Genomic DNA, 24,166 nt, shown 5'->3' with positions numbered 1-24,166 from the left:
AATCGTTCGGTATGTGACAAAAAGCAAAAATTAGAGCCGTGCGTTGGACACTGTAATAACAGAAAACTGAAGTAATTAGAAAAAAGTAAATTTATCTTATAATAGTTATGGAACAGGTCATAATGTTTTAGTACTAAACATTAAGATATCAACATATATGCTTTAAAATGCTGTTCCCAGTTTCATTAAGCATATTCATATGAATTATAAGGAGTTCATTAAAATATCTAAAATTTAATTCATTTCTGTCTACAATAGGAAATGAGGAATGGATTTTGAAAACGACACAAATGCATATATCTTGCAGAATGTTTATTTTTACTCGGAGCAAATAATGTTCAGTTTCTTCTTCAACTTCTCATACATAAGAATCAGGTGTACTTTTATCTAGTCTTGAAATCTCTTTACTTCCGCAAATAATTATTTCGTCCTTTTTGTCCTCCAGATCTCTAATGTGAAAATAATCTGAATTTTCTTTCTATTCGTACTAGCCATTCCTACCACTGACTTCCAGTGGAGAGATGATCCTCCGACAATGTGAACAGTAAATTTCTCAACTCTCTGTCACAACTTTTAGCCTTTTTTTTCGTTATGCCTTTAAATCTCTTTTATCAGTCGCTTTTTATTTTCTTTGACCTTTGTCGCTAATGAAATAACTTATGCATTTGTAAGTCAACAATTATAACAGTGTAACAATACGATGACGTCTTAAGAAGTTCCATAAAGGATAAAAGCGTTAGACTTTTAACATTTGTGTTATTGTTAATTTGATATGAGTCTGTGCACTACAGAATTAAACAATTTATATGTACATTTATTTTTATACTGCAACTAGTTGTGGTTTTTTTTTTAAGAATTGAATGCTTCTTTTTTTAACTTCATTGGGGTGTAAAAGCGTTGACCGAAATACATTTTGTATGAAGCGCGAATGCTTTTCATTCTGAAAATGTGCGCCCGGTCAACGTTTTTACAACTCTTTGAAATTACAAAAAGAAGCATTCAATACTTATAATTACATTTTTTTAGCTAGGATCATGAAAACACGATTTTTATCAAGTTTTTATTTAATTTACCTGTGCAATTTATTGTGCGACCTAGTGTCATCATGAATGATAAATTTTATTGTGTAATGAAGTTGCTTAAGGAATAACGCGAGATTGCAGTGTAGCCAATCATCTATACTATTAAACGAGAAGACCTCTTTTTGTGTGTCGCTTCTCTTCCTTCCACAATAAATAAATCATCATGCCTCTGTGTTCTTTAGGTAACATGCATAGTCGCATTTGTCATCCATTCTTATGATTATTCAGATTGAGTTATTTTGGGAGAAAAACGACAAAATAGGTGTCCGGATATTGTTTCCGTTATTAGACTGACTTTAAGCCATAGATAAGACATCCGGTTTTAAACATGCACAAGAAAAACTAATCGTATGATAGATTACAAAAATTGAAAAATAAATAAGCCAATCAGAGCGTTCTCCATATCATGGTTTTTAAATCGCAAGAACCACAACTATTATAGAGACAATTATTTTTCGCGTTTATCCACATGTAAACTACGATTATACTACTATATAGTTATCAAAGATACCAGGATTATAATTTAGTATGCCAGACGCGCTTTTCGTCTACATAAGACTCATCAGTGACGCTCATATCAAAATATTTATAAAGCCAAAAAATTTCAAATTGAAGAGCATTGAGGGTCAAAAATTTCCAAAAAGTTGTTCGAAATACGGCTTATGTAATCTATGCCTGGGATAAGAAAATCCTTAGTTTTTCGAAAAATTCCAAATTTTGTAAACAGGATATTTGTAAAAATGACCACATTATTGATGTCAACAATATAATATACAGAGACTCTCTGTATTCTGTCTACTTTTTTCTGAAATATTTACTATCTAAGGGTTATCATACCAGTTGCATATATATTGAAATAAGTAAAACATGTGGAAACAAGAATGTGTCCATATTATACGGATGCCACATCGGCACTATCATTTGCTATGTTTAGTGAACCGTGAAATGGGGTAAAATCTCTAATTTGGAATTAAAATTAGAAAGATCATACATGGATCATAGGTGACATATTTTCTAAGTTTCGAGTTGGTTGGACTTCAACTTCATCTGGCAAATACTACCTCGACAAAAACTTTAACCTGAAGCGGGACAGACGGACGGACGAACGTACGAACGGACGAACAGACTAGAAAACATAATTCCCATAAATGAAGCATAAAAATTTATTGTTGAAAGTGAAAACTTTAACCTGTAGCCGGACAGAAGGACGGACAAACGAACGGACGGACGGACAGACTAGAAAACATAATTCCCATAAATTCGGCATACAAATTTATAATAATTGTTGAAAGTGAAAGTAGTGATTTGGCCAAAATGAAAGTAGGGTAGACATTAGAGGGAGGCAGGACTTATTCGGGACGTCGGGATCGGGTGTTTTTAAGCTCGGGACGTCGGGATTAATCTTTACGGGATGCTGGAATATTTTTTTTTTAATTTCGGAATGTCGGGATATAAGTTAGGTTAAAATACGTACCTCGGGATTTCATGTTTTAAGCCCGGGATTTCGGAATCAGGGCCCCTCAGACCACCCCTCAAATGAGCTTTAGTCATTTATACGAGATTCAAATCCTACCATTGGCATGTTAATAGGGCTCTCAAAAGGAAAAGTACTGATGGATTGTCCTAGAAGCACATTTTATCTATAATACTAAAATTACGAGGTCCAATTTGTCAGCCGTCATCACGTAAAAACGACGAATCACAGAATTCAACTTTATATATAACTAATATAGTACAAAAGTGTAGATTAAAAATTACACCACTCCAGGCCCTTTTGTTTTCCACGTAATTAACATTGCCAATAATTAAGAAGTTCCGGGTCGAGTCCGCTACCCGATACCAATAGTATATTCACCTGTTACCTATTACCTTATCTGTACGTTCCGCATCTTACAGGCACACCACCAAACGTTGTATTCAGGACTAATTAATATGCTATATACACGGGTCATAACCACAGGGTTGACACTACTAAATTGTAAAATTGTTACCTATTGTAGTATTTTAATCAGTAAGACTTTCTAAGATAACAATACGAATACTAAAAATCTGGACTAAAAATAAGGCGTATAGGTACAGTTTTCAATTTGTTAGTGGGCATGACGTAAAACAGCAAAGCAAAGAATTCAACTTTATTTAAAACTTATATAGGACAATGCTGTTGATTAAAAAATACTCCATTCCAGGACCTTTTTGTTTTCCAAATAATTAATATTACCAATAACTGATAAGTTCCAGTTCAACGGGTTCAAACAGAAAGACTTGAAAGCAGAGAAAAACTGTGTACCTTATAATCGACATGACTTTATCAGATGACAATACTAATACTAAAACAACAAATGGAAGTTTTTAACGACCATGACTGGCTATACAGCCCTTGCACGGTCGGTAATACTAAAATAAGGCTTGCGCATAGTTATATACTTTAATTCAGTCACGGACCCGTGACATCACGGGTGTGTTCTAGTTAGAATGATAATGGTCTATAAGCAGTTTCATTTATTTCAAGTATGAATCGGTGCAAATTTTTAATTCAATTTGACTTTTACCAAAAAATGCATTGTAGCAAAGGAGAAGAATAATTGTGATATAAGGCCAGAAACACGAAAATGATTGAATTTAAGAGAAAGGAAACACATAACGGACTTTGGAAAAAGGGAGAGGGCTTTTGATACCTTAAATGAAATTCTCCAGTCATAATATCTTTTACAAAAAATCATCCTACAACAGTTTACAAGCTGTATATACCCGCGATTTCGCGGGTGTGTTCTAGTAATAATGAAACATACATCTCATGTAATTATTTCCTAAGTATATAGTAACACAGCTATATTTTGCATAATGTCAATTTCATCATGGAACACTTTCGCCACAATCAGGGGTCCATTAGGGGATGAAAATAAGTTTTATATTTCTGTTACGTTTTAAAAACTATCAATGTATTAATTTAAGTTACAGCATAAAAACAATATTTAGTCAATGTAATAAAAACATAAACCTTTTTTTTTGTACCCGGCGCAAAACTGGGGAAGGGCGTCATACAAAAAAGATTATATTTTCCTGACGTTGACCTAATATTGTATATGTTGTGTACATTTTATTGTTTTGTACAGGTTATTACTTGTACAAATATAATTGAACAAGTAATAATTATTACCTGTACAACTTGTACAACTCACTATCTTTAAGTTATATTTGTTTTTTTGTTATTTAAAAACTCTTCTCTTTTGGGTTTGTTAGTCTGGATTTTTTTGGCTTTTCTCGTATTTTTGAAATTCATATTGTGTTTGTTTTTCTTTTCTTATTTTCAAGTGTTTATTAGTACTTATAGTGAAATGTTAGAAATTTAAAGACGAACGAAGGACGCAAAGTAATAACACCAGTTAACATGACACCTTGTGCAAATTAAGCTAAACAGCTTGATGCCACATGATGCGGACTTCTGGTGCAAAATGACATAGTCGTTAAAAGCTAAAATAAATTGTTACCCTTCGACCATTTATTTTCAAACATACACCATTACAAAAAGTCGCATACATATTAATATCATACATTGGAAACAAAAGTCCAGGCTAATAGATTAAATAACCTAAACAAGGAAGCATTGTATTTTGAATTACAAATTAGTTCAATTATGGTCTAGCAACATTTATAATAAGCAATGATGCTGTTTATCAGATTCCGTTTGGTAAGCCACTTCAGCTGCGCTTTTTGACTTTAAAGGGCGCAATACACAGAATTTGGTTAAGTGGTCCTTGTAGTCAAGATCAACTTATATTCTCCATTTGGACATGACTGATAGTCAACAAGGTCTACTTGGCAACGGGAATTAAAGTATGATAGAACGAACAACTAATTTGGTGGTTTCAGAGCGACTTTTTTCAAAATAAAATGTTCACACAGTTGAATAAAAAATCTGATAATTTCTCTACTGATATTTGCAAATTGTTTTTTTAAATTCTTATATGTTTTGTGGATGCCTCCATGACCAACTCCAGAATATGCAGTTCTAATCAACTGGTAAAGTTCATCAATTGTACAATTAAAAAAACATTTTCTGCTACTCTCAAAACACCATACTGCCTTAAGAAATATCTATGAAGAGTAGTCTTTTTTGGAACCTAATGTTGCTTCCTTTACATTACCAATAGCCTTTCTGTCTTTCACGTAAAAATATTGAATTATTAGAAGATTTATTGTAATCACACAATCTAATTATTTTATCGCGAAATTTCTTTTCTATACTGTTTCCCATCTCTGCACTTTAGTTTTGACAACTAAACTGAACAGTTTTGCATATACATTTGATATATAAAATGTACTCACATATTGAGAGTTTATACCTTTAGGCTAAGTAATGATTTTTTTTCTTAAAAGAGAAACGATTTGTTGTGAACTTCAATAGGCCAAGGTAAAATTATGATTTGTACAAGTTATTATCTTTTTTTAGTAAAAATTGTACTAGTAATTACTTGTACAATTGTATTTGTTCAAGTAATAACTTGTATGATGGTATTATACAAGTAATTAATTGCATAAATTTTTTGTACAGGTTATAACCTGTAGTTTTATATAACTATATTTTTTTGTAGATGTATGTAAGAGTCTCAGGATTTCCGTAACGGTATTAATATAAGACATGTAAGATGATAACATACAAAGATTATGTTATAAAAATAATTTTGACAAATATTTCGGCTGAACAAATACCCTTCGTAGGTGTCAATATTTTTTGTACACTGACGAAAGCCATTTGTTCACACATATCTATAAATCATACTAATACTAATATATTTTACTTATTACTCACATGACTGTGTTTATTCCACATAGCTGTTGAAAAAACTGCATAAGACATCCTAGAAGTAATGCTTTTCTTACGGGCTGATTACCAAGCATTTTTCCAATTGTTGCAAACACGTCTAAAATATATAATGACTTGATTAAAGGTCAGTGTAAGATATTTAATGCATATACAGACAAGATATTTACATGCATCCTATACATTTGTACTTTTTTTCTACAGAACATTCAAAATGGTGACCATATATTCGAAAATATTAATATGGCTGTATATTTATTTTTTCGATATTCATATGCAGTTTCGCATGCTGAAATTGCTTGCAAAATTTCATACAAATCCGTTAGATTGCCCATTTACGTTCCTGTTACCTAAGTTTATATTGCTATCATTGTTTATTTACTTTGGGGTACCTATAAACCAGCAGTAAGAAGAAGATATGATTCAGAAAAGGCAGCATTCACCGTGTAAACTGCCGGTTCCAAGTCCGAATACAGGAGGATGGAAGTAATTTTTCTTCTTATTGGCGCAATCGTATGTTTTATTTTTGGCGCAATGATACCATGTAATTTTAAAACAGGTAGCGCAAACGTAGAATTGAGAAAAAAGTGCGCATTTTTGGCGCAAACGGATTTCTCCCGGTAATACACAGTGATGACTATCAGATCAAATGACCACACCTTGAAGAAACACCAGACACATGCAATCATTTTATTCATCCATTCCAATTAATGTTTACATCCTTATTTTGACAGGTTAAACATTTGAAATTCCATATGACTTCGTATTTGAAAAATGGATGCAGACAAAAATGTTGACATGCAAAATCATAAGATGGGGAAATGACAAAAAAAAACGACTTTACTGTTTTACCATTCATATTGTTATGTACATGTATTATATGATATGAAATAGCACAAAAGAGTAGCTCTTATGAGGTCGTCCAGATTCAGAATAACAACAAAATAGAATAGAATCAACATTATCCAAGCTTCAAACAATGCCGTACAAATGACGGTACATAGCCAGCTCATCTGCATGTTTTTACAAAGGAATTTTACCATTAAGGGGGCTCTTTTTTTTTTAATATCAGATTTCGCTATATTTTTCTATAAATGAACTCTATCATTTACTTTATAGAAAAATGAAATAAAATAATGGGGTCACCGTTCATTTAAGCTCACCATCTACCTCCGAAAGAAGCATGATTTGTTTATGTCCATTTCTTTCTGTTGAACTAATTGGAGCAATAGAGGTAATATCGAAATAAAAAAAGAACTAAATTACAGAAATCGCTTAAATTTATCTGTTATTTGGTTTATGTACAGCTTATTTGATAACAATAATAAAAAAAAATATAGGTCACCGATGAGTTAAAAAAGATATTTCAATTTTGATGCCAAAAAATGGCATTTTTGTTAAAAGGCAGATAATTTTTAGCTTTTTTCAATCATATTAACATTTTAATAGTCATCTGGGGCCAAACCGAATCGATTTTTTGGGGGATTTTTTTGTACCATATCATAAAGTAATAACTAATAGTGTAATAAATAAAATTTGAAATGAAAACAACAAATGTTTTTTATCGGCGGGCTGATAAACGAACCTTTATTTACTTAGCTGTTTCCGGATTGTTATCACATGCCTTTTTGTTAGTTTTCGTGACGTTTATCACATGCAACTTTGTGAATTTTCGGAAATGTGTCTTAAAAAACGACAATACAGCACGGAAAATTAAAAGTGATTTATAATTATTGTTATATACATTTACACATTCATGGATCTACGATCTGTCGATACCTGTGTCTTGGCATTACAAAAGGTCATGTTTTTCTCTGACTGTTTATGACGTCTTTACACTAAATGCATTTGATGTTGCATGTGTACTGATTGATAATTTAAGAAGTCTTAGATGCCTGATTTTTTATTCGTTGTAAGTGGCTTTGAACTAGCTGTCAGTAACTGCGAGTACTCTCAGATCAGTACTTAGTGTCTTTTTGTTGTGGGATATACAAGTACCCGGCCACGTTCACTCTGTGTTTTTATAAGATGTATTTCTATTTGTAAATCCATATGATGAGGTTAGCCTTTTCAACTAATTTTTATTGTTCGTTCTTATGTTGTGAAGTTACACCACTGTCCCAGAGACAGATTAGGGTGAGGGTTGTTATTCTATCGCTCGGGCAAAATTTATCACAAATATAATTCATACCGATGTTAAAACTACAATAAAGTATAGCTTGCATCAATTATTTCTTAAATAATCTATACTCATTTCTATGAGAAACCATCGACTTTCAAATTAGTGCAACTTTACCTGTGAGAAATATCAAAGGGCTATACAACCTGGGAAAATATTTATTTTCTGCAGAAAAGGCACGTAATGGTTAATTATTCAAATGCTTATTGTAAGTCTTATATGTCTTTAAGTTAGACTATGTGTCATGCCATACTTACTTAATTTGAACACCAGTGCCGGGCTTTTGAAGTTAATAAAATTCAATTTTTCAAATTTTTATTCTTATTTTGTTATTACAGACTTATATAATGATGGAAAATTGTATGTTGGAAAAGAAAAATAAAATAAAGTAAACTTAGATGAATAAACTAATAAATAAATAAAATTGAATTAAATTGCATAGCTAAAGCATGTAAAGCTCCAAGACACATGCAGTAGGCAACGTAAGATTAAGTTATAAATAGTTTCGCCTTTTTGTAAATAATATAGTTAATCTCATTTCTCCAGTTCTTTTGATCACAGCTATTAATGTGACGTTGAGAAATAAATTAAATAAACTGTCATCTTTTAAAAGAATAAGAATGTTTGTAATTTGCCGTAGGAAAATAACCGCAAAGTGTTTCCATTGTTCACTAAATAATTCTGTAAAGAAAGTAAATATTTTGATAATCCTTTAATTGCTTTTACGTAACTAATTAAAATATATGTCAATCATATGAATCTATAACATAAAAAGAAAATAGTTGACCAATAAAAAGCTACTTTTGAAAATTCAAAATTCAAAATTGACGCTAAAATTTCATAGATGAATAAAATAATTCCAATCAGCACGTGATGTTGGGGTTAAAAAGGGAAAACCGCAACCTCCCAACATCACATATCACACTTCAATGTAGATTGCTGTTTGGAATAAATAATTAAAACATCATTGTATTTTATTCACGTCATTTTGTCAATGGTGTAGAGCTGTCTCTTTGGTCTGGTTGTGTCCTTGACATATTCCCCATTTCCATTCTCAATTTTATCATTGGCAATCATACCGCATCTCCCTTATCTTCATATTTAATTGATAAAAAATTATTGAAAACAAATTATTATATACTTTATAACAATAACTTACTTGACTGCTCAAATTCTCTACTCTCTTTTACAGATTTCTCTATGTCTCTCATTTCATTGTCAACATTTGATGAATCTCTCAACTTTTCCAAAATTTTTCTTGCTTCTTCTACCTTCCCTTTGTTAACCAGATACCTTGGACTCTCTGGTAAAAAGAAAAATCCAACGAACTGGATTACACTTGGCACACCTGCTATGCCAAGCATATATCTACAAAAAAATCAAGTAGCCGTCAGACCTCGATAGTGCTACCTTTACAAACTATTGGCCTCGATGCTAATCATTAAAGATATTTCGGTAAGGCATTTTAAATTGAAATATCATGTTTATTTTTTACCATGTTTATTCTACTGAATGATACACGACATATAGGTTCATTTTGTGAATAAATATTATTACTTACTTGATCTTCACACCAATGCCGGGTTTTTAATGTTAATAAAATACAATTTTTCACATTTTTATTGTCGAATCTCATTTACATCACGGTGGGTATGGTTGTCCTGCGAGAGAACGTTCTGTGCTGGTGATTCGGTCCTGACGGGTGCTGGTGATCAATGAAAAAATGTAAACAAAGACGAAAATGATGATTTTTGACGTTTTCACTCATAAAAAAATGGAAGAAAACAGTTGAGATTATATAAAGCTTTTAAGAAGTGAGCTAACGCCGCCGCCGCCGCCGGATCACTATCCCTATGTCGAGCTTTCTGCAACAAAAGTTGCAGGCTCGACAAAAACCACATCATGTAATGAACAACTACATTACGTTAAGTCACATACACATCAAGTAATGTTAAAACCACATTGACTAATGACACAACCATTTTAAGTAATGGTGAAACCACATCGAGTAATGACAAAACTATATCAAGTCAATACGAAACCATATCGTGTAATATCAAAATCTCATTAAGTAATGACTATTCCATATTGAGTTATATTTAAACATCATCACGTAATGTCAAAACCATATTAAGTAAAGACAAAATATTATTAAGTAATTATAAAACAACATAAAGTAATATCAGAGTTACACATAAGACAGCTGTGGTGTTCCATAATATGATGTCACGACTCTTTTCGTATGTTCGTTTATTTATGTTTGATTCACTAGTACTGATCTGGTCATCCCATTACAAAGATCAAATAAATCGGGGAAAAAATCTTCTACAGATACTGTTTTTTTTTCATTTATCAAACATATATATTATTATTTTAATAATAATAAATAAAAACTGATGCAAATTAACTACGGCAAGAAGAGAAGAGAAGAGAAGAAGCAGAAGGAGAAGGGAAGAAGAGAAGAGAAGAGAACTGAAGAGAAGAAGCAGAACGAGAATGGAAGAAGAGAAGAGAAGAAGTAGAAGGAGACGGGAAGAAGATAAGAGAAGAAGAAGGAATCGAAAATAAACGAACGGAACAGAACAGAACAGATGTATTGAATGTAAAGAGAAGAGAAGATATATTAAATGAATTGAAATGAAAAATAAAATAGAATAAAAAAGAATAAACTTGACTAATAAATGAAATAACTTAAATTTAAATAGAAGAGGAGTCCGAGAGAATACAATAGAAATACAACAAATAAACTAATTAATATAAATATAAGTAAATAAGGGTTGAATACATGATAAATAAAGAGAGTTACCTCCATCCATTTTCTTTGTCCCCACTGAAAGCTCCTGCTACAATACTCGACAGTAGAATTCCTATTGTGATGAACAGTTGGTTTAGGGATACTAGCGCTCCTCGTATTGATGCTGGGGCAGCTTCAGCTACATAAATTGGCACTGACATCGACGCAAAACCTAAATTCAGATAGGAATGTTTGTCGGCGTGTAATTAGGATTGTACAAATCTTATTCAAGGTTTTATAAAAATACATTAGATCTAATAAGCTTCAATAGTCCAAAATCCATGATTATTGTGTACTTAATTCTATGCAAACAATATATGTAGAGAAGAGGTACACAGCACCTAAGAAAGATAACTCTAACCCATGATCTGTTCCATTGCAGTGTTTTAAAATCACATGCACTATGCAAGAACTTAAAAAATCCTGAATGTTTACTTTGTTGCTAAGAGCAGATGTACACCTGTTATTATCCGTTAATAGTTACATAGTTAACACCAGTTGGAAAAATAACTATCATCAAGACATTAATTATTTCAAAATTGAACCATCTGTTTTTAACATTACAAGCACAATGCAAAAATACTTAAAAACAACTAAATGACAAAAATGTATTCATTTATTTGGTAACTGAACAAACCTGATGAGATAAAAAGAGAAATAGTATGTTCTGGACACAAATTAGCCTTAATTTAGGAGGGCTGAAAATGATAGATATTGACAAATATATAAAAGGATTGAAACTAACTTGGATTAGAAGGTTGTTGAAAAACAACCCAAAACTAAATAAGCTATTGGAAAGTACTGAATAAAAACAGTATTGCAAACCTAGTTAATGTAGCCCAATAAAAAGATGTAAAAACTCTTTTTGGGAAGAAGTTTTTAAAGCCTGGACAGATTTACAAAATATATTCATACCAAAAAATAAAGACGAGTTTGTATCAGATTCGCTCTGGAATAATGAAAACATAAAAATAGGAACAACATCTATTTTCTATAAAGACTGGATAGATAAAGGGATCCTGTTGATAAATGATTTATTAAACAATGAGGGAAAACTAATGACTTTTCAACAATTCCAAAACATTTATAAAATTGAGTCAAACTTTCTTACTTATAATTAGGTCATTTCATCAATAATATCATATAAAAAGAATTTAAAGAACTATATATGATCCATAAACAATCGTTGTAAAACACAAAGACCAATTATGCCGAACTGGTTCCAATATAGAATAATTATACACAGAATATTGGGCACAAATAAATTTTTATTTAAAATGAAAATAAAACAAAGCGATAAATGTACTTTCTGCAATGAAGAAACCGAAGATATTGAACACATATTTTGGACATGTCATAAAATAGCAGATCTGTGGATAAGACTCATGGACTAGATTTATAACCAAACACAGATAATTATTCCATTTTACATGGATATAATTTTATTGGGAAACAGAAAATAATAAAATAAAAAATCTAATAATACTTTTATCAAAATTCTTCATCTATAGAACAAAACAGTGAAAATCAAGTAAATTTTTGCAGGGCTGAAAAACTATCTAAAAGAAAATCTAATACTAGAAAAGAATATATTTTTTAAAACAAAGCCTCTTCAGATTGCCAACCTCTTCTGGGACCCCTGGCTTCCATTACTAGAATAATGTACTCACATTTTGTACATTTAAAAAACATAATGCATTATCAAACATAAAAGCCCCAAAAATCTAACGGCCTCGTTTATACGGCCTTGTTTATTTACTAAAAAATGAATGAAACAAAATCAAATATGTAACACAGCAAACAAAGACAACCACAGGCATATACATACATAATGTGGTGGGGTTAAACATGTTAGGGGCATCCCAACCCTCAACCTAACATGGGACAGTGGCTTAACAGTACAAAATAAGAAGGAACTATAAAGATAAGTCATAAAAGGCCTTTTATAGCTGACTATGCGGTATGGGTGGGCTTTGCTCATTGTTGAAGGCAGTAAGCTGTTAATTTCAGTGTTATTTTGGTCTCTTGTGGACAGTTGTCTCATTGGCAATCATACCACATCTTCTTTTTTTATAATTAGTTCATCAAATGGATACACATGGAAATAAATATAACAACAAGAATGTGTCCATAGTACACGGATGCCCCAATCGCACTATCATTTTCTATGTTTAGTGGACCGTGAAATTGGGATAAAATCTCTAATTTGGCATTTAAATTAGAAAGATCATACCATAGGGAACATGTATACGAAGTTTCAAGTTGATTGGACTTCAACTTCATCAAAAGCTACCTTGACCAAAAACTTTAACCTGAAGCGGGACAGACGGACGAACGGACGCACAGACCAGAAAAAATAATGCCCCTCTACTATCGTAGGTGGGGCATAAAACAGAGCGGACGTGGCCGGATACTTGTACATCCCAACAAGTTTTAAAAAGAACAGTTACTGACAGCTAGTTCAAAGCCAATAACAACTAATAAAAAATCCTGCATCTAAGACAACATAATCAATCAGTACACATCCAATGGATTAAGTGTAAAGACGTCATAAACAAAGTTTTCTTCTCAAGTCAGAATTCAAGATTATGACTGAATAGAGAATAAGGGGGCTAAGACCGATTTGCTTAAAACTACAAACCAGTTCTGTCATATGTTCATAACCTCACCAGACATACTATCAAATTAAACGTTTAACGAACTTGATTAAATATAAGGATCTTGCACACATATTATGTTATCATCTAGTTCGGATTTTCAGGAGCTGTGGTTCTTTGCACCAACGGATTCAATTTTTAAATCGTTTAACTTTTCTTTTTAAATCTGTAGACCAATTTTTTTCGTGTAAAATATCTCCCTATTTATAGAGTTTCCCTATGTATCCTCTGTATTGTTTGCCTCTCATGCTGATAACTTCAAAAAACGAAAAACGGTTACTCCCACTTTTTATTATTATCTCGTGAACTTTTACGCGCAGAAACCATATATGCATTTTTTTTTTAAATCTGTGGATAGTTAAAAATGTTCACTTTGCCTTAGTTGAAACTATACTTTTTTTTAATATTTTTAATGTAACAACATGTCCTTTATGAATTCCGTGTGCATGGAACTTGTTGAAATGTCATAATGTGTGTCTATATTAATGTACGATCGATTAGATCATGATTGTGTAATATGTATTTGTTAACTATATATTGACTCTTAAAAAACTTAGAATTCAATTCAATGGAACTAACAAGCCAAAAATCTCAAAAAAGGTTAAAAGACAAAAGTCACGGCCTGCTCAAGTATCATATCTTGCCAAAAATACAGTTATCAACCTCGAGGTCAAAGTTCAAGGTCACATGCTTGTCGAAACTGTAATGGGCACACCACTTCATGATGATACACCAACATTTCAAAGATGTAAGACGTTATTGCCTGGTTGTGTTTCTTGCAAACAAATACATTAAGTTGACCTTGAGCTTTAATTTGAAGGTCACACGAAGGTCATCATGATACAAGACACTTAACCTCTTGACTATACATCCACATGCCAAATATTTATGGCCTACATCAAATTAAAGACAAAAAGTAATGGGCCATATGTACTATCAGAATGGAACTTGCTCTTATTTATTAAGGGAGGGTATATTTTAACCTTGAATTGAAAACAATTTGACGGTTTAATTGTTATAACTTTTTGCAAGAATAACAGAAACAATAAAATGCAACAAACAAAAAAACGACAATGTAACACACACAGAAACAAACTACAAGATAACAACTACCATTTTCCTGACTTGGTGCAGGACATTTTAAGAAAAAATGGTTGGTTGAACCTAGTTTTGTGGCTAGCCAAATTTTGAAACCTAAAACATATATCCAATTACAATAAGTTCAAAAGAAACAATTAGTTAATGGTCAGCATTGTGTGTATTATATAGACTAGACGCCATCTAATAAACCATCGCGGTGACCTATGAAGAATGATCATGGTCTTTGACCCGATATGGACATAAACACAGACAAGCACGAGCAATCGTGTAATGCAGATTTTTAAAGGTCTATTTGATATGATCTTTAAATTCGATAAAAGTGTCAATCTTTGTATTTTAAAGTATAAGAATGTTTGATGGGTCAAAACAGTCAACGAAATAGTTATTCCCGACTGTTCCATTTTATCACTTTTTTCTTTTTAACAATTGAATATGCTTAGCCCATCGGTAACCAATAACTAGTTAACCAACGGGTCAAATTATAGATTGCCAGAGTACGGTTTCAAAAGAAGTTGAATTATTGACTTGCAAGTCAGTTATTAGTATACATAACAGTGATGTTTTTATAGCTTATTTTGACACAGTTGGACAAAACTGACTGCTAATAGCCAAATAGTATTGCTAAATTCCGCTTTTGTAAATGTTTTAAACAAAAAAGCACATTTTTAAAAATGTTTGTCTCAATTGAAGCTAACACCCTTTTGAAAATATTCATCAAGGTTTAAAAAAAACGAAAACTGAAGAATCTAATGAATTTGAGAAAAAGAACGATCAGGTGCTCCGACGGGGTATTTATTAGTTCAGAATATGACAATTTATTCTTCTAGATAGTTTCGAACATATTTGAAAAAGTATATTAATGATAATTAAATTGCAATTTATACAGTGAGACGCTGTTTCTTTCACAGGTAAAACCAGCCTGAAATTACTAGTATGGGTTTAAAGTAATTGTGCAAATACAAATGTAGCAGAAAATAAAACTCATCGGTCAGTGACCAATCTAATATGATTAACCTTTTTTTTTATAGTAAAAGTAAAAGACCCGGTTAAAATACCAGCATATCCAAGAAGAATCGGAAAGCTTGAGGAAGTTTACATAAGCTACAAATGTACCTCTTTAACAACCAATTCATTTCCAAAACAACTACGGTATGAACAACTATTATCATTTTGATTTTCATAGCGGACTTTAAAGTATTAGAACACATTAGCAACGGAAGATAATTTTGAGCTTGAGGTGACGTAGGGGGGTCCGATGAAGATTTTTTTTTTCTTTCTTTCATAAAAGCCGTCTTTACGTAAGTAACAACATTCTGTCGTTAATATAGTAAATCCTGTTATAAAAATTTAGAAGAGTATGCGATATATAACGTTTTAGCTAGGATATTGCAAAAACAATCCAAAGCCTATATTACTATATACATGTATATGCACTTGATTTTAATGTATACATGACAAAATATTACTTTTCTTCATTTTATTGTTGATTGATTCCCAGTGGATATGACCGAACATGTTTGATACAAGTTTGGGTGTTTCTGGTTAAAGATAAAACCAATAAGTCCATTAATTCTATAGCATTAAAGTGACATTAAATGTCAAATGCATGTTCACCGATTTAAGTCAATTTTCATAAGTTTTTTTTTTATTAATAACATACTTGACTGTATATACAAATTATAAAAAAAAAAGTGACTATCAGTAACCGCTGTGGATATAAAACTTGGAATTGATATGAAATAGAAAAGTGATTTCTAGTATATTTATATTCATATAATACAATAAAACACAAATTAATGGAAATTAATGGAAAACAAAAAATAAGAGATTTTGTAAAATGGGGGAGGGCTTAAAAAATATTGTCCTGTCCCCATGTACACCAAAAAGACTAACTATTTCAAAATTATAAACTGACTGCAGTATTTAATTATAATTACTGCAATTTAAAAAAATATCGCCTTATATGTCATTTCAAAAATTAAAAAGTAGTGTTCTTACCTATTCCAGCTCCAACAACTAGGCGCCCTATCAGTAAAATCTCCTTGCTGTTTGACAATGCCATCATTACAGCACCACCAGTAAAAACAAAACTTGCAATCATAATCACCACCTTTCTTCCAAAACGTTCAGTGATAATACCAGCAATTAACGCAAATAAGGCTGCTGCACCAATAGTAGCACTAACTATAGCCTCTTGGTATACAGTAGTCAGGTTGAAGTAGTCTTTCATCAATAACATTGATCCTGAGATGATACCCGTGTCATATCCAAATAAAAGGCCACCTATGGTGGCAAACATCGTTAAGAACACAACATAAAACTTAGATCCGCTAGTGTCCTCATGATCTGAAACAGACATATCGCCATTTTTATGTTTTTCGCTCGACATCTTCTTTTTCGTATTAATTAAACTAAAATATTTCGCTGTATCTGATAAAACTTATCAAAATAGACTTCGATCCAATTTTGTAATGCAGGTGTGTAAACTTATTTTTCTATTTACGTTAACATGTCCTCCTCTATAACTAGCCGACTTCAAGAAACTAAACTCGGGTAGGTGTACGTTAATCGTTATCTGGTCTTTTTGTGGTATATGTTTAATAACTAAGAGACGGAAATATGCCAGTGTTATCTTTCAACCTAGGCTTTGCACGACATAGACGTCTTATAAAAAAATTAATCATCCAACAAGTTAAACTTTTGATAAAATCCATGATCACTATATAGACAAAATGGAACGACGATTTCTTTTTATTTTAATTCATATTTTAAAGAAGGTTACACACACAAAAAAAAATAGCTTCCATTTATCATAACTTATTACATGCAATCTTATAGAAAAAAAATTGTAACTAGATGAACTTTGTTTTGTGTGGATGCGTTTGTGTGTCAGACCAATTTGAAAATTGTTTTTTGTTATACTGGGATATGGAAATGGGGTTACCTCCACTTATCAAGATACCCGCCAGTGGCAGTTCAAATAGCATGCTCTCAATACCCATCCATTTCTTTAATTTATTTTTTTTACATCCAAAGAAATTGTCACCCGCTCAGCCATGTGATAGAGTAAATTAACACCCTCGTATTAGCTAATCAAAATATGGCATTTTAACATGAAGTCAACCTTTATGCACATTAAATCTTATAAGAATAGAGCAGGTTGAATCTTTATAGTTTCCATAATGGTATGAAAGACAAATATAATAGGTAAAAATATATTTAGCGAAATATGTGTTCTCGGGCCTAATTTGTTTATTTATAATAAACTATTGGAAAGTATTTTTCTATTGCAAAAAAAAACACACCTTTTTGTCATGATTTTTTAAATGTTTTTTATAGACTTTGAGGGCAAATCTGAAAACAGGGGTTCATATATACTAATTTTATTTTTTTTTTTGGGGGGGGGAGGGGTCGATTCCTACTCTTTCTGAAAAAAATTTCTTCGAAGTTTAAATGGGAGAATTTATTCAAAAATATTCAGCAAAATTACAAGAAAAATCGGCCCCTAGCAAAAAACGGACACTGTCTTGATTTGAACAGGGGTTTCAAGTATGCCACTGAAATGTCAAATATAGGGTGACTAATGTCAAGCATTCCAATGTCGACGGGTGAAGACAAATGCATGTGTACAGACTTGCGTACATTATAAGCATTATAATTTTCATTTGCCTAATTTGATGTCTCGCATCTGTGCCACAACACAAAATGTATCTCCAATTTAATAGTGATAATCTAGTGTTTGAGCCACACTGATTCAACAACAGTAGACGACAAACTTGCATTACGCGTGGTCATCTGATCATTTCGTAGTAGCTGCGTAACCATAGCTCCTAGGTCCTTATGTCCTAGGTCCTTATGTTATTTGTTGACTATTTGCGGATCATCTATCATCTATGGTCCGCAAATAGTCAAACAATAACATAAGGACCTAAGAGCTATGGTCTCAAATAGTCATAAAAATAACATAGGGACCTAAGAGCTACGGTTCCGCAGCTAATTGCTTAGGTAAGCAAGTTCCTTTGCCACCTTGCAAGGTGGACTTGTAAATAGCAAACAATTATAAGTTTAATGATTCATTTTATTATTCATCCTTTCTAGTGATGTAAACAATAATTTCAGAAATCTTTTTGAAAGATTTGGGTGGTTCCAAAATTACATCAGGATGTTAAAGGTAGGAAGGAGTTCAATGATAATAGGACAGCTAACAGGCAAGCACAATTGAAATGTAAAATATCTATTTAAAGCCTTACACAAGGCCCTACAGCGCCTCTGATTTCTGACAAATGATTTCAAATTGGTTTGAATTTCTGTGTTGCTTTGTTGCTGTTCCAATCTATGGTACTGGTGGTAGGTTTTCTTACTGCAGGTATTATGGTAAAGTAATGCAGGCACTGGAACCAAATGTCCTTTTCTGTAAACAGCACGCTCTTTACTTTTAAGCTTAGCCTCTCTGTTTTCTACTATTTTTTCACCACTCTGTGGTATAAGACGTCGACGTTTACTTTCAGTCTTGATTGTAGGTGAACTTCTTGTCCATACTGTTTAAGAACTTTGAACGGCAGTCAGATTAATTAACCCCTAGATGTTCACACTTTTACTTTGCTAAGTTTCCTGGTTTGTTGTTGTTGCATATTACATTCTTGAGTAGATTAACACCCAATATCTATGCACGACTTCATTCTTGTTTGTCGTGTTGCAAAGCTTTATACTTTATGCATCTTCACTATTACAGTTCATCTTCAAGATAACGTTTCATCCATTTGTGATCATTTGTAGGATAGTGATGTTGTAGCAACCAAGATACTTGGAACGAGTCCACCAGTTGGAACTCTCATTACCTGCTCAAACCACCGAATACCATTTACATGGGAGCAGTCACCATCATAACACATGAGTGTCACCTGTAGGGCCTTGTGTAAGGCTTTAAATACATATTTTATACATTTTAATTGTGCTTGTCCGTTAGCTGTCCTATCATCATGTAACTCCTACCTTTTACATCCTGACTGAACGCTTTGTTCATTTCTTTCTTTATCTCTTTGGTACGGCCATATAACATCACTTTGCTAAATTGAGATCTCTGGTTGCGTCGTTTATCCATTTGGTAGCCCGTCCGTCATTATTTACAATGTCTTGAAGTTGAGAACCAATTTCTTTTCTCATCTCGTACTTTGACAGTGAAGCTGCTCTGTATAAGTCAGTAGTGCAGTCTTCGTGACCATTCGTATAATTCACATGAAATCCTTTTCCTCTCAGCAAGGCTTCTTTTCAGCGCATCTGATTTCAGACAAATGATGCAACAATATATTTCCTATACGCACTGTACATGTCTTAATGCCAAGTGAAAAAGCTAGGGCGGCATTCAGTCACAGTTTCTTGCGGCTGGTATTGGTCTGACTATTACCTTCCGCCTACTGTAACGTTACAGTGGCGGATCCAGAACTTTTCCTAAAGGGGGGGGGCGCTGACTGATCCCAGAGGGGAGCGGGGGATGCTCCAGTCATGCTTCAATGATTCCCTATATAATCAACCAAATTTTTTCCACGAAAGGGGAGGGGGCGGGCCTCCCCCTGGACCCGCCTATGCGTTAATCACATTTTCTGTTAGCACTCCCTCTAGACTTAATGAGTTAACAATCTACAATTTTTCTGACATGTCTGTCCTGTTACGTTTTACTAGCTTATTTTCCAACATTATGTGTAATTCTCTCCATGCTTGTTCAGGATGGAGGATGACAATCCATTCTAGCCAGCAGCTTCTGGAAATTTGAACTAGCCATGAGACAGTCATATAGGACTGCAGTTACTGCACCACTTAGTCTATACAGGGTTGATACCAGGTTAATTGGAGACAATTTCTTTGTAAAACTTAGTGGCGGATCCAGGGTGGTTGGAACCCTTCTTTTATTTGACGATCAATGAATTTGAATTGGTGCATATAGTTGGAACACTCCTTTATCCAGGGTTATGAACCCCTTCTTTTAAAAATGGCTGGATCCGGCCCTGAACATTTTACCTGGGCTCTTGTGGGTCAATTCCTACATCTTACATGACTGTGTGCAAGTATTTCTGGATTTTTGTAGTACTTGAATACATTTTGTGTGAGCCTAAATAAAACATTTTGGTGAATAAGCTGAACGTGATTAATTCTTTGTGAAATTCTAGTTATTTAAAGCATTACTGTCGAGTTTTGTCATTATCAGTTCAATAGTTTAAAAGAAATCTTAAATCATGAAAAACATGATAGAAAAAAATGTGGATCAATAGTACATCACCAATAAATGATAAAATACTCATCTGCAAATGATACAAAAGATGAATCTAAGATGATGAAAACCAAAAATGTACATCTTTTATTTCATTATAACGTCCCTTGTGGTTAATTTATACCTCTCATTTTATTTTACATTTGAGATAATTTGCACATATATATGTAAAACAAACTGATTATAAATGAGTAATTTAAGTGTTCAAGCTGATGTAACTTTCCATACACAAGTTTACTAGCTCCATAGAGGTTTCAATAAGTCCTTGCTTAAAACTTAATTTTACGCAGCGTTTTAGAGAGGAACATAAAGTGGTTCTCTCTCAGTAAATTACGTTGTCACTGCTTCAAAAGACATTTAATTTACTTGTTACTGTATATTTAAAGATGTAAGATTTACCTAGGGAAAAGTTGTATAGCCCAATATAGATAAAAAAAAAAAAAAGACAGAAAAAGATCCCCAAAACACTGAGTAGTATGTCTTGTTCTGCCTACTCATATTCATGGTAAAGCCCTAAGATGTATTTTTGAGACTCTACTATCCATTCAGAATATATCCAGTTTACTATATTTTAGTGAAATAGCATGACATTTTGAGAGTAAATTTACAAGGTCAAATATGTATATGCAGCATCCAATTGAGGAGTTATTTCATCATTGATTTTTCCCTTGTTAGTCTTTGTTAAATTGGCACTTATCCAATAGTTGAGGAGAATTCATCTTTGTTTCAAATAAATAAAAAAACTCGCAATGATAAAGTTTTCTCCTGTCCAGTCCTATGGTAAATAGTTATCAAAGGTGCTAGGCTTATAATTTGATAATTTTGTCCACAGACGACTCATTAGTGACGCTCAGATCACAATAGTTAGAAAGCCAAACAAGTCCAAAGTTGAAGAGCATTGATGACCCGAAAAGTCGTGTCAAAATACGGCTAAGGTTATCTATACCTGGGATAAGAAAATCCTTAGTATTTCAAATAATTCGCACTTTTGTAAACATTTAATTTATAAAAATGACCAGACAATTAATATTTATGTAAACACCGAAGTGCTGACTACTGAGCTGATGATACCATCGTGGACAAAACGTCCACCAGCAGTGGCATCGACCCAGTGGTGTAAATAGTTATCAAGGTACCATGATTATAATAGTTTAATACGCCAGACGCGCGTTTCGTCTACATAAGACTCATAAGTGATGCTCAGATGAAAAAAGTTATATAGCCAAACAAGTACAAAGTTGAAGAACATTGAAGACACAAAATTCTAAAAGGTTTTGCCAAAAACGGCTCAGGTAATCTATTCCTGGGATAAGAAAATCCTTAGTTTTTCGAAAAATTCAAATTTTTGTGACAGGAAATTTATAAAAATGACCATATAATTGATATTCATGTCAACACCAAAGTGCTGACTACTGGGCTGTTGATACCCTCGGGGACGAAACGTCCACCAGCAGTGGCATCGAACCAGTGGTGTAAATAGTTATCAAAGGTACCATATTTATAATTTGATATATACACCAGTTGCGCGTTTTCTCTACATCAGACTCATCAGTGACTCTCAGTTCATAATAGTTAGAAATTCAAACAAGTACAAAGTTGAAGAGCATTGGTGACCACAAAATTTGAAAAGTTGTGCCATATACGGCTAAGGTAATCTATGCCTGGGATAAGAAAATCCTTATTATTTCGAATAGTTCACACTTTTGTAAACATTTAATTTATAAAAACAATCAGATAATTGATATTCATGTCAACATCGAAGTGCTGTTTCTGGACTGGTGATACCCTCGGGGACGAAGCATCCACCAACAGTGATGTAAAAAGTTATCAAAGGTATCACGCTTAAAAATTTATATGCTAGACGCGCGTTTTTTCTACATAGGACTCATCATTGATGCTCATTGGGAACTCCAGTCGAGTTAGAAACCAGAATATATCGACTCCCTCCCCAAACCCCTTTCCGAACACGACCACGTCCGAAAAGGTACATCATAAAGTATACTGACATTGGTGATTCAGTTTGAAGTAATATTTCGTATGCACCTCATATAACTAATGAGTCCTGTCCAGTAGGTGTTTGAATGTTTTAATCGATTACATTATACGTTATTGTATACATACTTATATGGAGAGAAGGACCGACCTAGATACATAGAAAAGTTATGTCCCTTTTGACATATAGGGTCATAAAAAGAATAGTAAAAATTATCTGAGATCAACTTTGATTTGGAGAGTCAGAACTTAAGAATAATATTTTATAAAACTGAAAACTTCTGAGCTGTAGTTAAGTTATACCATTTGCTTGAAATAAAATTAAAAATATATATAAAATTTTAAAAAATGCATACAAACTATTCTATTTTGTGCAAACAAACCATTATGTATAATAACTATAAGCTGCATTCAAACTAGTGGTGCCTACAAACTATTTGGTATGTACAAACTAATAGGTGCATACAAATTATTGGGTGCATATAAACTATTGGGTACGTACAAACTAATTGGTGCATACAAACTAGTAAAACTTCATCTGGGATTTTTATACTAACATACATTATGTCCCGGATTATATGTACTAGTATACGATATCATTTTAGTACATCTGGATAGGAATGTACTGTCATTTTTTTAATCATCGTTTTTCCTGTTACACATGTACTCTCGAAGATACCAAAACTCTTATGTAAACGTTGTATCCTTATATAAACTTTGTAATTACGCAATGGACATTTCGAATTAATGTACAAGGACTGTATGTTTCAACTTATTGAGTTCCGTCCAATTTGAAACATTTTGTTTCAGTTCTTTATATTATTTTACTCTTACCTAGAAGTTCGTAGGTATCCTTCGCATTTTCATACATTGAATAAAATCATATTTAAACAGGAAAATAATCACATGTAAGCCTATCTAATTGTCGTATACTATGTTATCTACATTAATGTGTATTAGTATTATGTTCAAATCAGAATCAATAAACACACATAAAGTGCAACATGTTTCATAAATGAATATGAAATCATATATATGGCAAATCGATATCTTGACTTCATGCTTCAACAACAGACAACTCTTGTATACACAAATGTTAAACTATAAATGGGCAAAAGTCGTGAAAAGATTTTAATATAAATAAAACAATACCTCCTTCATCTACTAAAGACTGACAGGCAAATCCCATACACATAATACTGTATGCGGAGTTTGATTTTCCATATGATTTAAAAACAAAATTGACGAAAAGGGGTCTTTTTCAAGTTCCTAAT

At 32.6% G+C, this 24,166-nt stretch overlaps 1 protein-coding gene across 2 annotated transcripts in view; it reads right to left on the bottom strand.

Moving 5' to 3' along the window:
* Nucleotides 1–23,876, bottom strand: part of LOC139484848 (proton myo-inositol cotransporter-like) — a 50,553-nt gene extending 26,677 nt beyond the window's left edge. The window contains exons 1-5 of one of the 2 annotated variants that reach the window (XM_071268859.1): nucleotides 23,727–23,876; nucleotides 16,634–16,981; nucleotides 10,890–11,049; nucleotides 9,243–9,451; nucleotides 5,893–6,004 (exon numbers count right to left, since the gene is read on the bottom strand). In XM_071268859.1, the coding sequence (XP_071124960.1) occupies nucleotides 5,893–6,004; nucleotides 9,243–9,451; nucleotides 10,890–11,049; nucleotides 16,634–16,981; nucleotides 23,727–23,763 (866 nt within the window). In that variant the 5' untranslated portion in view covers nucleotides 23,764–23,876. Of the gene's footprint in view, nucleotides 1–5,892; nucleotides 6,005–9,242; nucleotides 9,452–10,889; nucleotides 11,050–16,633; nucleotides 17,169–23,726 lie in introns of those variants that run through there. The other variant, XM_071268849.1, reaches the window with a different exon arrangement.
* Nucleotides 23,877–24,166: the final 290 nt, after the last annotated feature.

This window comes from Mytilus edulis, chromosome 1 (genome assembly GCF_963676685.1).
Source record: "Mytilus edulis chromosome 1, xbMytEdul2.2, whole genome shotgun sequence".
NCBI classification, from domain to species: Eukaryota; Metazoa; Mollusca; class Bivalvia; order Mytilida; family Mytilidae; genus Mytilus; species Mytilus edulis.
The sequence above is the reverse complement of the archived record's forward strand: the minus strand, read 5'-3'. Positions and strand labels throughout refer to the sequence as shown.